The sequence below is a fragment of the Cyprinus carpio genome, chromosome B10 (genome assembly GCF_018340385.1).
Source record: "Cyprinus carpio isolate SPL01 chromosome B10, ASM1834038v1, whole genome shotgun sequence".
NCBI classification, from domain to species: Eukaryota; Metazoa; Chordata; class Actinopteri; order Cypriniformes; family Cyprinidae; genus Cyprinus; species Cyprinus carpio.
Genome location: NC_056606.1, coordinates 2,779,246 through 2,792,068, shown reverse-complemented (window position 1 = coordinate 2,792,068; position 12,823 = coordinate 2,779,246). Strand labels below are relative to the sequence as shown.

The 12,823-nt window shown below is 35.4% G+C and overlaps 1 protein-coding gene across 1 annotated transcript in view; it reads right to left on the bottom strand.

Annotated features, from left to right (window-relative positions):
- The window catches only part of ppip5k2 (diphosphoinositol pentakisphosphate kinase 2), a 39,237-nt gene extending 31,645 nt beyond the window's left edge, over positions 1–7,592 (bottom strand). Inside the window, exons 1-5 of the mRNA XM_042731969.1 lie at positions 7,262–7,592; positions 5,497–5,553; positions 4,139–4,445; positions 2,735–2,930; positions 2,326–2,416 (exon numbers count right to left, since the gene is read on the bottom strand). Of these exons, the coding sequence (XP_042587903.1) occupies positions 2,326–2,416; positions 2,735–2,930; positions 4,139–4,300 (449 nt within the window). The 5' untranslated portion in view covers positions 4,301–4,445; positions 5,497–5,553; positions 7,262–7,592. The remainder of the gene's footprint in view (positions 1–2,325; positions 2,417–2,734; positions 2,931–4,138; positions 4,446–5,496; positions 5,554–7,261) is intronic.
- Between the last annotated feature and the right edge of the window lie 5,231 nt (positions 7,593–12,823).

Genomic DNA, 12,823 nt, shown 5'->3' with positions numbered 1-12,823 from the left:
ATTTCAACTCTAAAATTAAATGAAATCTATTATGACTACTGCGATTAACCCTCAAGCATCCTTCACAGAGCAGCCCTTAACGAGTCCTTCGTGGACACATTTGGGCACGAATGTCTCAGATGTGATCATTAATATTTTTTAAATAAATATCATAACACTATCTTCACTTTAATACAAACAAACAATTTATGCATGTCTTTAGTGAATGTTTTTATTTATGTTTTTTTGTGCACTTTTGAATTTATTTACCTCTTAAATATACCTCTATATTTTCAGTAAAAATATTCATCTCAGTAAGCTGAAACAGCCAAAACCTCATAATTTAGAAAACCTCTGGCGACATCTTGTGACATATATTGGTATAAAAATAGCAATAACATGAAATATCAATGGCCACTAGATGGTTGTAGAAGGCCTACTGGATGCACAGGCTGAAATCTAAACCAATGTTATAACAAACTTAACCTCTTAAGTTTTAGATTTTAACAAATTAAAATTGTAGAATGTTTTAAAAACCATGTGTTGGGTGAGACTATAAAAAAAACGCCAAAATATGCTAACAGACAAATCTGACCATGCTATAGGGAAAAGACAGAGTAATCATTTCAATACCTCAAAAAGCTCAATGGTAGCAAACAGGTAAGAATAAATGATAAACCTAGCAAGTAGCATGTTTCAGACATGTTTTGTTTGGAAGCATCAACAAATCTTGCAGTAGGACTTTGATCTGACCTTGAAGTGTGTGTGTGTGTGTGTGTGTGTGTGTGTGTGTGTGTGTGTGTGTGTGTGTGTGTGTGTGTGTGTGTGTGTGTGTGTGTGTGTGTGTGTTTTGCACAGTGGCTGATTGGCACATTTAAAGAAAAAAAGAAAAGAAAAACCCTGCTCCGTTATTGGCTCATTCAATTCTTTGTGTATGTGTGAGTGACTGTTTTTTATTTAACAAAATTAATAAATTCAAAGTTCATTGAATCATGGAGTCATTCAATGTTTTGTTTAAGGATGTGTGTGTTTGTGTGTGGACCACACTGAGATTGTTGTATAGGCTCACCCCTTTATTTATGTGTACGTATGATCTGCACTGTGTTGGATTTATTGATTTTTATTGGACAAATAAAAAAAATTGCCCTGAATTATAGTCTCACCCATTAATTTCCTATGACTGTCCACTTTTGTCAACGAAGGACCAGTTAAGAAGTTTTTTTCCCCAAACACTTAACTTTGTTGAAACAAGTCCAACTTTTTTGTGTGTGTGTTCAGGTAGCAAACATAGGAAAAGTAACAAAGTCATTTACCGCTCAGATTAAGGAAACTTGGGGAAATTTGTCCCCAAGGCCTATTTAGGGTTAAAGTATGAAATTTAATGAAATTGCATTTAGATCTGTCAATGTTGCATCAAAGATTTATTTTTATGTTTTTTGTTCTTTCAGTGTTGAGCATTATAACCAATCAGCCACGTACTTGTTGAGTGCATGAATGCAATGGCCAATCAGAAGCATTTAGATTAGTCACCAGTGATGAAGAAACCTGCTATAAAATGTTTTTTTCAGAGCACTGACTTTGGCACTCTCTCATCCTAAACAAAAAAAGTTATGATATATGTAATAGTTTCTTTGCTCAGTGTAGACTGTTCATGTGAGGTTATGTGGGCGTGCAGAACTGAAATCACTGACGCTTCAGGGATCTGGAACGCTCTTTACTCACGGCTCACTCTCAGTTTGAATAACCGTTTTGTTTTTCATGTTACTAAGATAACCAAGACAGTCTTCATTTATCCATGAAAGGCAATAAATGGTTCTCAGCTTGTTTTGTCTGCATGTATTCTACAAGTTACAAACAATTATTAGTCATAAAAACAACAGAGATACAATTAATAATGAGGAAATTCTAGAAATGACCCTTACAAAAGTAAAAAAAAAAAAAAAACAAGCCCATGAAAATCCATTCCAGAGGCAAATATTGCCCCTTAATGGATGATTACCATGATGACAATAGCAACATTTTGGTGTCTCGTGACTGCCTGTAAACAACAAACATGGATGCAGCAGTTTGGCCATTTGGCAATCATAGGTTAAGAATAAGTTACATGCTGTTTCTCCCACACAAACACAAAAAAATAATAAATTGTCCAATAATGAAAATTTTAATCAATAATCACAATTACAATACCCGGGAGAATCTATCTACTTATCTTTTAAATATATTGAACAAAAGTAATTTGAATAAAAATATAGCTGCCAATATCTTTTGCATTAGAGTTGGAACAAATCAAATGTGGTCAATAAACAGCGCGGTTAACTTGCAATACAATGAAGACGTGAAGCTCACCTGTCCTGAATAAAATACTGAAGATCCAGATCATTGATGACAAATGGATTCCTCAGCTTCTTATAAGCCACAGCTTTATCCAGCGGGAATCCTTTAAAAACAGACAATAAATAGTGAATATGAATTCACAAACGCAGGTTCATATCAAGAGGGAATTAATACATTTTTACTATTGTGTATGTAGCCTTTTTTAGCCAATCAGAATAGAGTATTCAGACCAGGGTACAAAAGAGCACAATTCACATTCTACACAAACTTCATATTTACAAATATGGGCAGAACTTAAAATCATTAACGATAATCTGATAAAAAAGATTTCACATTTAAACCATTATACACGTTAAGTGTGTTTCAGAATATACAGTAACAACACTTCTGTCACTCTAAACACAAGCAGGACGTCACAAACCCTTGGAATGGAAAGAGATGAGACAATCACAGAGTGGCCAGTTTTCCACCGGCTCATTCAGAATGACTTCCTCTTCAAACGTAACCACAGTGATGTATTTGAACAGACACAGTCTCTCCAGGATCTCCTTCATAGGTTTGGACTTTGACTTCTTAGACATGGCACAGATGCCCACCACGATCTGTCTCTCGGGAGGCTGCAGATAACAACACGCATCTCAAATTACAATCTTTTCATTCATTTGAGTTACGTTTAATGAGGATAAAATGTTTAGCTACTGAACAAAAACTGTTGTGTTTCTGTGATTTGTTTATTTGTTGTGATGTAAAAAAACCTAGTGCTGTCAAAGATTAATTGCGATTAATCGTATCCAATATAAAAGTTTTTGTTTGCATATTATATGTTTGTTTTCTGTGTTTATTTATTATGTATATATAAATACACACACATACGGAATATATTTTGCAAATATTTACATGCATTTACATGTCCATATCTATATTCATATAATTGATATTATAAATAAATATACGTAATATATAAACATAACATGTTTTTCTGAAATATATACATGCATGTGTGTGTATTTATATATAAATAATAAATATACACAATACAAAAACAACATTTAAACAAAAACTTCAAACATAAAATGTAAACTAGTAGTCAAACAGATGTAAAAAAGCATCCCTGAAACAATATACTCGTCATCTTCAGCGAAATAAAGGTTTGTATACATTTAGCATCTTATTGTGCTGTAAATCATTGTACTTCACATGATGCACATACAGGTATGAAATGTAAGTCAGCTAATGATAAAAACACGGGATGTCTTGCATAATATAACCCATTTTATTCAAAGAGATACTGAATCTAATTACTTCGGATATTAATATACATTCTCATAACTCTGTACCGTTTGTTTATAAGCAGGTTGTAATCTTTAGGCTATTAGATCACAACAAATCTACTAAAACAACATCTTCATGCAAAAAAAAAAAAGTAACTAAAACTACACTATACATTCAATTTATTTAAATACTCTTCTCCTATAAATTTTGCATCTGAAAGGGAAACTCCTAGAAATGCAATAAGGTCAGCTGCAAAAAGTAACGGTGTCTACACTGTACTTGCACCAAATTTCATACACTCCTGGCTGGGAAGAACCAACCTACTTTGTCACAATGTTGGATTTCCTTCCTGAAGAAGTTTCCTTTCGGCTGATTTTTGTTTCCTCACAATTAGCCAAGTCCAAGAGCTCCTTAAAGTCTGTAAGCATTTCATCTAACTGCAGACTATTTTGTAGAATTGTGCCGGTCATTATTAGAATTTTATTTCTCTCTACAACTGTCCAGTGGGCCAAGAATATGAACACCTATCACTTGCCATCCCTCTTTCACATACCGAATCATATTCTGCATCATCTCTGTCTTCATCCTCTTCTTCCACGTTTTCATACAGGCAGTCATAGCCGAGCACTCTGCCTGGATCCAGCAGCTCGTCTCCCTCGCCGTCATCAGCTCCCACAAAGAAGCGCGGGTGATCTAAGTCCTCGTGCACAGACATGCTCACCACAGACAGCTGTCAGTCACTCACAGAGCCCCAGCAGAGGTTCATATGAAGGCTAGATCCTGACAGGCCTCCTCCTGCTCCACACAGCCGCTCATCTTCACCGTCTCTCTCTTTAACAACAGCTGAGTCAGGGCCAATGCTTTTGAAAGATAAGGCTTTATGTTCACCCAGGCTGCATTTACTTGATCAAATACACAGTAAACAAAGTAATGTTCTCAAATATTCTTACAATTTAAAACAACTGATTACTATTTTAATATATTTTACATTTATTCCTGTAAGGACAAAGCTGAATTTTATTTACTTATATATATATATATATATATATATATATATATATATATATATAAAAGAATAAAAAAAACATTTTTATCTAGTTTAAGAGTCCAAACAAAATCAAGTTTTAAGAAATGCATTATGTACTATTCATATGGTTTTGAAAAAGGACTAAATTGAATGATTCTAAAACATCATGCAACACCAAGTAAAATGTAATATATGTGAGTGTACACACCTTATTAATTTCCAAAATTGTAAAAATATATTTTTCATGGTAAAAAGTTTTTCCACAAACATTATCAAGCAACTCATAAATATTTCATCTTTATGGAGTCAAACCAAGTGACAGTATACACCCTAAACTACCCTTGTCCTGTAATAAAAGTCAAGTCACCTGATCTTTTAAAAGGATAGCTCTGTTGTGTTCCATAAAAGATGACAGGTTTCTATTTTGTCCCTTTAATGACTTACTGGGACTTACAAGGACTTACTGACCTTGGCACACTGCCATGTGGGTCTGATCCTCTCAATAGTAGAATTTTCTGTTTCAAGGTTGTTGTTTTTTTCCCTTCACGTTGGTTGGACCACAACTTTGTTAGTTGCACCCACGTGACTGATTTGGCACACACCATTTTTTTATTTTTTTCAAACATCAAGTAGTGCAGTATTTTTGTTAATATTCTTTTCTAAGGAATATTAATAAAATATTATGCAAAAAAAAAAAAAATCAGGACATTTGTATCACCCTAAGATTTTTGAATGATCTCACCTCTAAACCAAAAATATTAATACAGAAACTAAGCCATGATCAGAATAAAATTTAAGTAATTGTATGAACTGCAGTTTATTTTTTTTATTTTTAATGTGATCAACCCATTAACTATTTTCTGTTGAATGTTTAATGGACTCACCACTCAGATGTGTCGGAGTAATCCCCAGATGACCACAGGTTCAGAGTTACTACTGTCCTGCAAAAAGATCCAGTTTTTGTAATCAGATTTTAAAAAGCTTCTTAAAAGCTGTAGAACTGGGATGATATTAAAAATAAATGGCAGAACTATTTCATGCTATGTATGTGCTCATATTTTCAACAGAGATGGCACCTCTCTAAAGACAAACACTAATGATTATGAACAGCATGCACTCAATAAGATAAGGCAAACATTTGACCTTCTGTCCTGCAATCAAACAAAACGTAACGATCGAGTCGAGATCGCTTTAACAGTCACTGTATCATGGGAAGGACTCAAGGTTCCTAAATCTTTATACATTTCCAGTTTGAGATTACTCTTTATTTTATTTTATTTTTTACTTTTTATGGGGACAAGGGCAGTTTTTTTTCTAATTCCCCTAACTTAAAGGTTGATTATCTCTGGTGGGGAGGAGACAGGAAGCTGCTATCACAGACAGATACGAGTCCTCTGTGCTAATATTCTGCTGTAAAAAATCTGAGTTTGAGACTCTGCTGGTTACAGAGCTGGGGAAAGCCTAATTTATCAAGCATGTAATCCAAGCATGTAATCCAAGCAACATGGGCCTCAGCTAACTTTAAAATGGAGACCTAAACCTAGTGTTCACTAGACATCATCAATTACTGTCATCATTTACTCGCCCTCATGTCCGTCCAATCCTGAACTAATTTCTTTCTTCTGTGGAACAGAAAATAAGACATTCTGAGTAATGTCTGAGTTATTTTTTTCTCCATTAGGTGGAAGACAATGGCTACCAAAATGTCTGCTTTTCAACATTCTTCAAAATAGATTTTGTGTTCCCCAGAAGAAAGACAATCAGACAGGTTTGGAATGACACGGTGAGGACGAGTCGTCCTGAGATGAGAAAAAGGCTTCTGTAAACATCAGTAATTAATTTGGGCCACAACACGATGTGATTAAACCATAACATCTAAAAGTTGCTTTGCGATACCAACACAGTTAATCGCTTAAAAAAGGTCAAACATACAACAACTTTTGGACCACTTGAGATGGACTTACCTTTATATAAACGAAACAAAAAATACAAAACATTGACGTTGAACAAAAAATATACACATATATATGTATTAATTAATTAATCACATCCATGTTGTCTCAACTATCCAAAGGAAATGCTGAAAACCCTGACAGTTATCTGAGAACATAAACAGAGCACTGCCATAATCCTTGGACATCTGTCACTGACAAGTCAAGACAAGTCACCTTTATTTATATAGCGCTGTTAACAATACAGACTGTGGCAAGCACTTTACAGTGTTAAACAGGAAAATAGTGTGTCAAACACCTGTCTGAAAACTACATACCACAACAACACATCACATACACACACCACTAAACAAATAACATAAGTATCAAATAACAGCCCCAAACTCAGAGGAACACAATAACTGGGCTGAAGTTAATTCATTGTAAAAGAACGAATATTACACATGTTATATTAGACTGTTTAGAAGATTGTATGTACGTTACATTGACTGAAAGCATATATACATGCAATAACATGACATACAGTAGAGATTCGATTATCGACTCAAATGCATTAGTAAGGCAGTAAAAGTCAAGGCAGGAGGTCGGTCATGTGCAGTTTGATGTCTCACTTTAAGCAGCTAATGACACTTCCTGCACGAACACAGCACGCGCGTGATGTTTGAGCTGATCAACAGCAAAGACTTTATATTCTTACCTGCTCTAAAAGAGATGGAAGTGAAGTCGAAAGCTGCGGGCTGCTATGTTAGCAGTTCACACACAGAAATACTGAATGAGGAAAGCTAACTTTAGCATACATGCTAGAAGCACCAGCAGCAAACATCATCATCATTCCTCAGCTAACGGGCACAAACACAATTGATCTCATTCTGTAGCTTATCTTCTGCAGGCCTCAACGATTCTCCACCAGAGATGTATTACACCCATCTGCATAACTGCTGCATGAGTGTACTCAAGTTTAGGCTTTAAAAATTAAAAATAAAAAACACCAGTCAACGCGGCGTGGCGTCAGTCATGACGTCATAGTGAGGGCGGAGCCACTGTTCCACCTCTTTACCTGATTGGTTTAAAAATCGAGGGGGGGGGGGGGGGGAGGGCGGTCAGAACTGTGGATTACTCTTTTTTATATATATAAGATAATGTATCGGCACAAAATGTCAATAAATATATTTGGAAAAAAGAAAACAAATAATCGAGTCGGAAGTTCCCAAGCGCAAGAATATCAAGCCTATTATATCAAATAAATAATTTAATATTACATCAAAAACACGACATCCAAACTGTCTGTGATAACCTGTCAGTAAATACACGACATCCAAACTGTCTGTGATAAAAACATATTCTATAGTAGACTACTCAAAAAAGATTTACACCTCTTACTGATACTCGTTTGGTATAAACTTTAAATAGGTTATATCAACATTTCAAGAAAAAAAAAACATATCAGAAAATAAAAATATATAATATTTTTATATATAGTTTTAATATTAGACTACATCCGAGGAATACGTAAACTGATGCTTCATCTTAACAGTCTCAAGTCTCAAATGCTTAATAAAATACTTTTAGATTAATCTGTGTCACGTACGCTGCATACAAACACATGAAGAAGAAGAAGAAGAAGAAGAAGAAGAAGAAGAAGAGAAAGTTTCCAAAAAGTCTTTAATCCAACACATACTACAAACACAGGATAGCATTAACGAGACCGGACACAACTCAAATGAACCACAAGGGCTATAATAAACAAAGGGAACTGATTAGAACACAGCTGAATGAAATGACTAAAACAAATAAGTAACTAAAGACACAAATAACAAAACTGACAGGCAGGGAGAAATCAAAGACAGAAATCAAACTTAAACTGAACATAACTGTGGCATTCTGGAGCCAGTTCAAACGGTTCGGTCAGGGTGCTGTGTGTGAACTCAGAAGACAAAATTACAAATTCCTCTTTGGTTTTTAAATGCCTTCCCTAGCACAGTTCAACCCTGAAAGTTAACAGTACTCCAAAACTTTTTGTCCAAAACTTAAGTCTGCTTCTGTTGGAAGAGAATACAGTGTTTCATTCAGCACTGGCATGTTCCAATAGAAAACTAGTCAGCTCAAGAAGACCCTGTTTCTCCACCCCACTGCCTGCATGTTGCAAGAGGAAATACTACCAGTGAACTGAGGTAAGATAAAACTCTGCTAAACACCAGATTAAAAATTTCATAGATCCTGCTTGTTCTTTATGTACGACCTGTAGTTTGATTTGTGTATATATCCGTATTAATTCAGTGGAATAGGGATGGAAACTCCCTGGATGTTACAAGAAGAAAAGCTGCCAGTCAGCTTGAGGTAAAATATAAAAAAATCCAGGTAATTGCCAGATTAAAATTTTTAAAAAAGCACAGGCGAGTAATATTTTAAAGCTTCCACGGTCTAATGTGTAAATCATTTTTCATTCATTGTAATAATGATGTATGAGGAGACATTTGTCAGTTAAGGTAAAAAAAAAAAAAAACACTCTGGTAAGTGCCAAAAACACCAAATGAAAAAAGGTGAAATACTGATTAGTAATATCTCTCAAACATTTATTTTCTGCATTGTGCAACCAAATATACTGTATTTTTTGTATCATTTATACACAAAGACATACATAGTAATTCAAATAAAGAAATCCTCTGCTGAGTTACAGATTAAAGTTTCTCTCTCTCTCTCTCTCTATGTCACAAGATGGTTGCAAATAAGGATGAGGAGAGGATCTAAGTGCAGCAAATTAGTTTTATTAACACAAACACTCAAAACAGGAACTGAACAGAACAAGTGGGTTAAACGTAACAAGAACTGACCATGAACAGAAGATTCACTTAAATACACTGAGACAAAGCAATCAAACAGGTGCAGACACACCATAGTGGCGAGGAAGTAGGAACAAAGGAAACTAGGTCAAATAAGGTGAACTAGAACAAAACAAAAACAGAACAGAAGATATATGTGACATTAGCCCCCCTTCTGAAAGATACATCATCACGCAAAATTTAAAAAAAATATTTAAATAAAAAATGTCACTCCATCAGTGACAGAAATGGAGAAAAAAACCTTGGTAGAAACTTAGTCAGGGGGCCAGTTCTCCTCTGAACAGATGAAACCAGCATGGGGTGGTTTCATTCCAGGCTGCAACACAGATCAGATTGTGCAGAGGACTCATCTGGTTCCCATGGTTTTGTGCTGATGGCTGTCTAGTTGACGAGGTCTTCGCAGCGGATCTGTCTCTGGGGCTCATCTAGTTGACATGGTCTCCGCTGACATTCAGGGCTGTAGAGGTCATCTCTGGGTGCTGATCCACCATCTGATCTGCATACAGACTGAATCTGGTGGCTACGGTGACCTCTGAATAAGAATGAAAGAGACTAATATTAGCGTAGATGCCATTCTTCTTACGATGAAGCAAGTACATCGGGTGTCGAGGGTGTTCCTGGTTCTGCAGTAATTAGTCATCCAGTTTTTTATATCAACAATGTATTCGACCATTTCACATAATACCAATGTTACATCGGGCCAAAAAGAAATATAGAACCAACAAAAAAAAGAATAACAGTGAAAACTAACATCATGTTTTTTGATGATATCTCCTGGGTAACATGTAAAGTGTGAAAAGCAAAGCCTCTTCATATCACAACTTAACACAAATAATTTAACACAAACCATTTTTTTCTCCTCTCTAGGCATATAAACACTTAAAGCAGTCCAGCCACCAGAGGAATTTTGCAGACATGGGAAATTTCTGGTTTAAAGACTGTGATTGCCGTATCCATTATTGAACATCTAAATATCTTGTCAATACATTAAAAATGTAATGAAGTGTGCAAGCATCTCTCCACTGCACTCATGTCATGGTTTGTCACCAAAGTCATTCAAATATCTCCAAACAGCAGACTTTGAAAGGAAAACAGACAGGCTCCTCAGGTGTAAAATATTCAAGATCCACAGCATAAAGTTTCACACCTTATCAAATACTTTTCCTCCTACCTGATTAGCAGAAACTGAAAATTCATGTTTCACAAAATCCACATCTTCATCCAAAAACTTTGTCAAAGTCAAACTAATCCTATGTTTATTAAACAGGACTTCTTGTTTGTGAAACGCACATCACTCTTCTATAGAATATATATAGGGGTATTAGGAGTGTTTGGAGAGAGAGTTATGTGAGTCACAATACTTCAGTGTTTAACCACCGTATCCTAAGCCTTATTTAGCAAACACTGGGATGTCAGTATATAGAGGACAAAAGAACAACTGTCACAGGTGTGTGCCGGGAGAGTGAAGACTCAAGTGCAGGGGTAGACGGGTTTTACTGAAAGTCCAAAAAATAAACAAACACACACACACACACACACACACACACACACACACACACACACACAATGTGCTGTCAACTAGTATAGGGCAAACTGACTAGACCAAATCAGTAACAATATGTTTGTTTCAACTGCATAAAATGTTTGTCAACTTAATAATTTTAACTTAATCAAATTGAACATTTGCTGAAAATGTATTTACACTCAGGCAATCCAAAATGTAGATGAATAATTCAAAGATCTGGTAAAAGCATCACAATAATTCACAAGTGATCCACATGATTCTAGTCCATCAATTAACGTCTTGTGAAGTGATCCATCATCTAAAACCTTAATTAAGATGTTTTTAACTTCAAACTGTTGTTGCCCACTAAATACAAGTCCTCTATTTCTCCATCCGTAAAATTGTGGAAAAGTCATTTAATCTGAATATGGAGAGAAATGAGCAAATATCTAGTGCAAACAGTCCAAAACAGTTCTAAACAATTATGTTGGCGGATTGGTGTGAGAATTCAACAGGGGATGGGTATTTTGACTGGAGGAAGAGTTATTGTGGATTATGGATTGTATTCTGGCCAGAAGCAACAGTTTAAAGTTAAAATGAATTTAATGATGGATTGTTTATTTGTTTTATTATTATTATTATTATTATTATTATTATTTTACAAACATGCAGCTTCACTTCTCAAGATGTTAACTGATGGAAAGAATTTGTCTGAAATACTTGTGGATATACTGGTGACCAAACATCTGGACAGGTGACAACAACAACATAATCAATTGCTATAAAAATATGGATTTATTTATTCCAAGGTCACCACAGGCACCCAGATCCAGTCTGTACTAGACCAGATGGTGGATCAGCACCTAGAGATGACCTCTACAGCCCTGAATGTCAGCGGAGACCATGTCAACTAGATGAGCCCCAGGGACAGATCCCCTGAGAAGACCATGTTGGCCATTGGCTCAAGACCACAGGAACCAGACAAGTTCTGCACAATCTGATCTGTGTTGCAGCCTGGAATTAAACCACACCATGCTGGTTTCATCTGTCCAGAGGAGAACTGGCCCCCTGACAGAGCCTGGTTTCTCCCAAGGTTTTTTCTCCATTTCTGTCACCGATTGAGTTTTGTTTCTTGCCACTGTCACCTTTGGCTTGCTTAGTTGGGGACATTTGACTGATTGCACAGACACTATTGGAAGAGAGCTGAACTGGACGATGACCACAGAATCATCAATTAACTCATTTTAACTGGAAAAATTACTCTTTGTTATTATCCTCTTGCATTATCGACACACTATTTTCCTGTTTAACATTGTAAAGCTGCTTTGACACAATCTGTATTGTATAAAGCGCTGTACAAATAAAGTTGATTTGATATTTCCTTAATTTATTATTATACTTTTTTTCTATCCTAGTTATTTTAATACACAAAATCCTCATTAAACACCACAAGTTCTCTTGGGATCGGTTTTCTCACTTATTTTTGTTAAGACATGACCGAAAGGGTCATAAATAAAAGGTTAATGCAATTTTCTGCAAATTTTTATTTTTGGGTGAGCTATTCCTTTAAGGACTTTAGGTCCAATCCCAAAACCAATGAATCAAACATCTGGGCAGGTGACAACAACAACACAATCAATTACTCTTAAAATATGCATTTCTTTTATTTATTATACATTTTGTCTACCCTAGTTATTTTAATAAAATCCTCGTTAAACACCACAAGTCATAAAAAGATCCAAACATACATTCAAACCTTTCTTATTTATACATAAAAAAAATATGTTCAAAAGATCCAAACGCACATGTTAATCTTTTTCCTTAAAAATAAAAAATTAAAAAGCTCAAAACAACTCATCACACCGATTTTCCCGCCCACACGCAGAAAAATTGCGTCACTGCTGGCCGGTTTTTT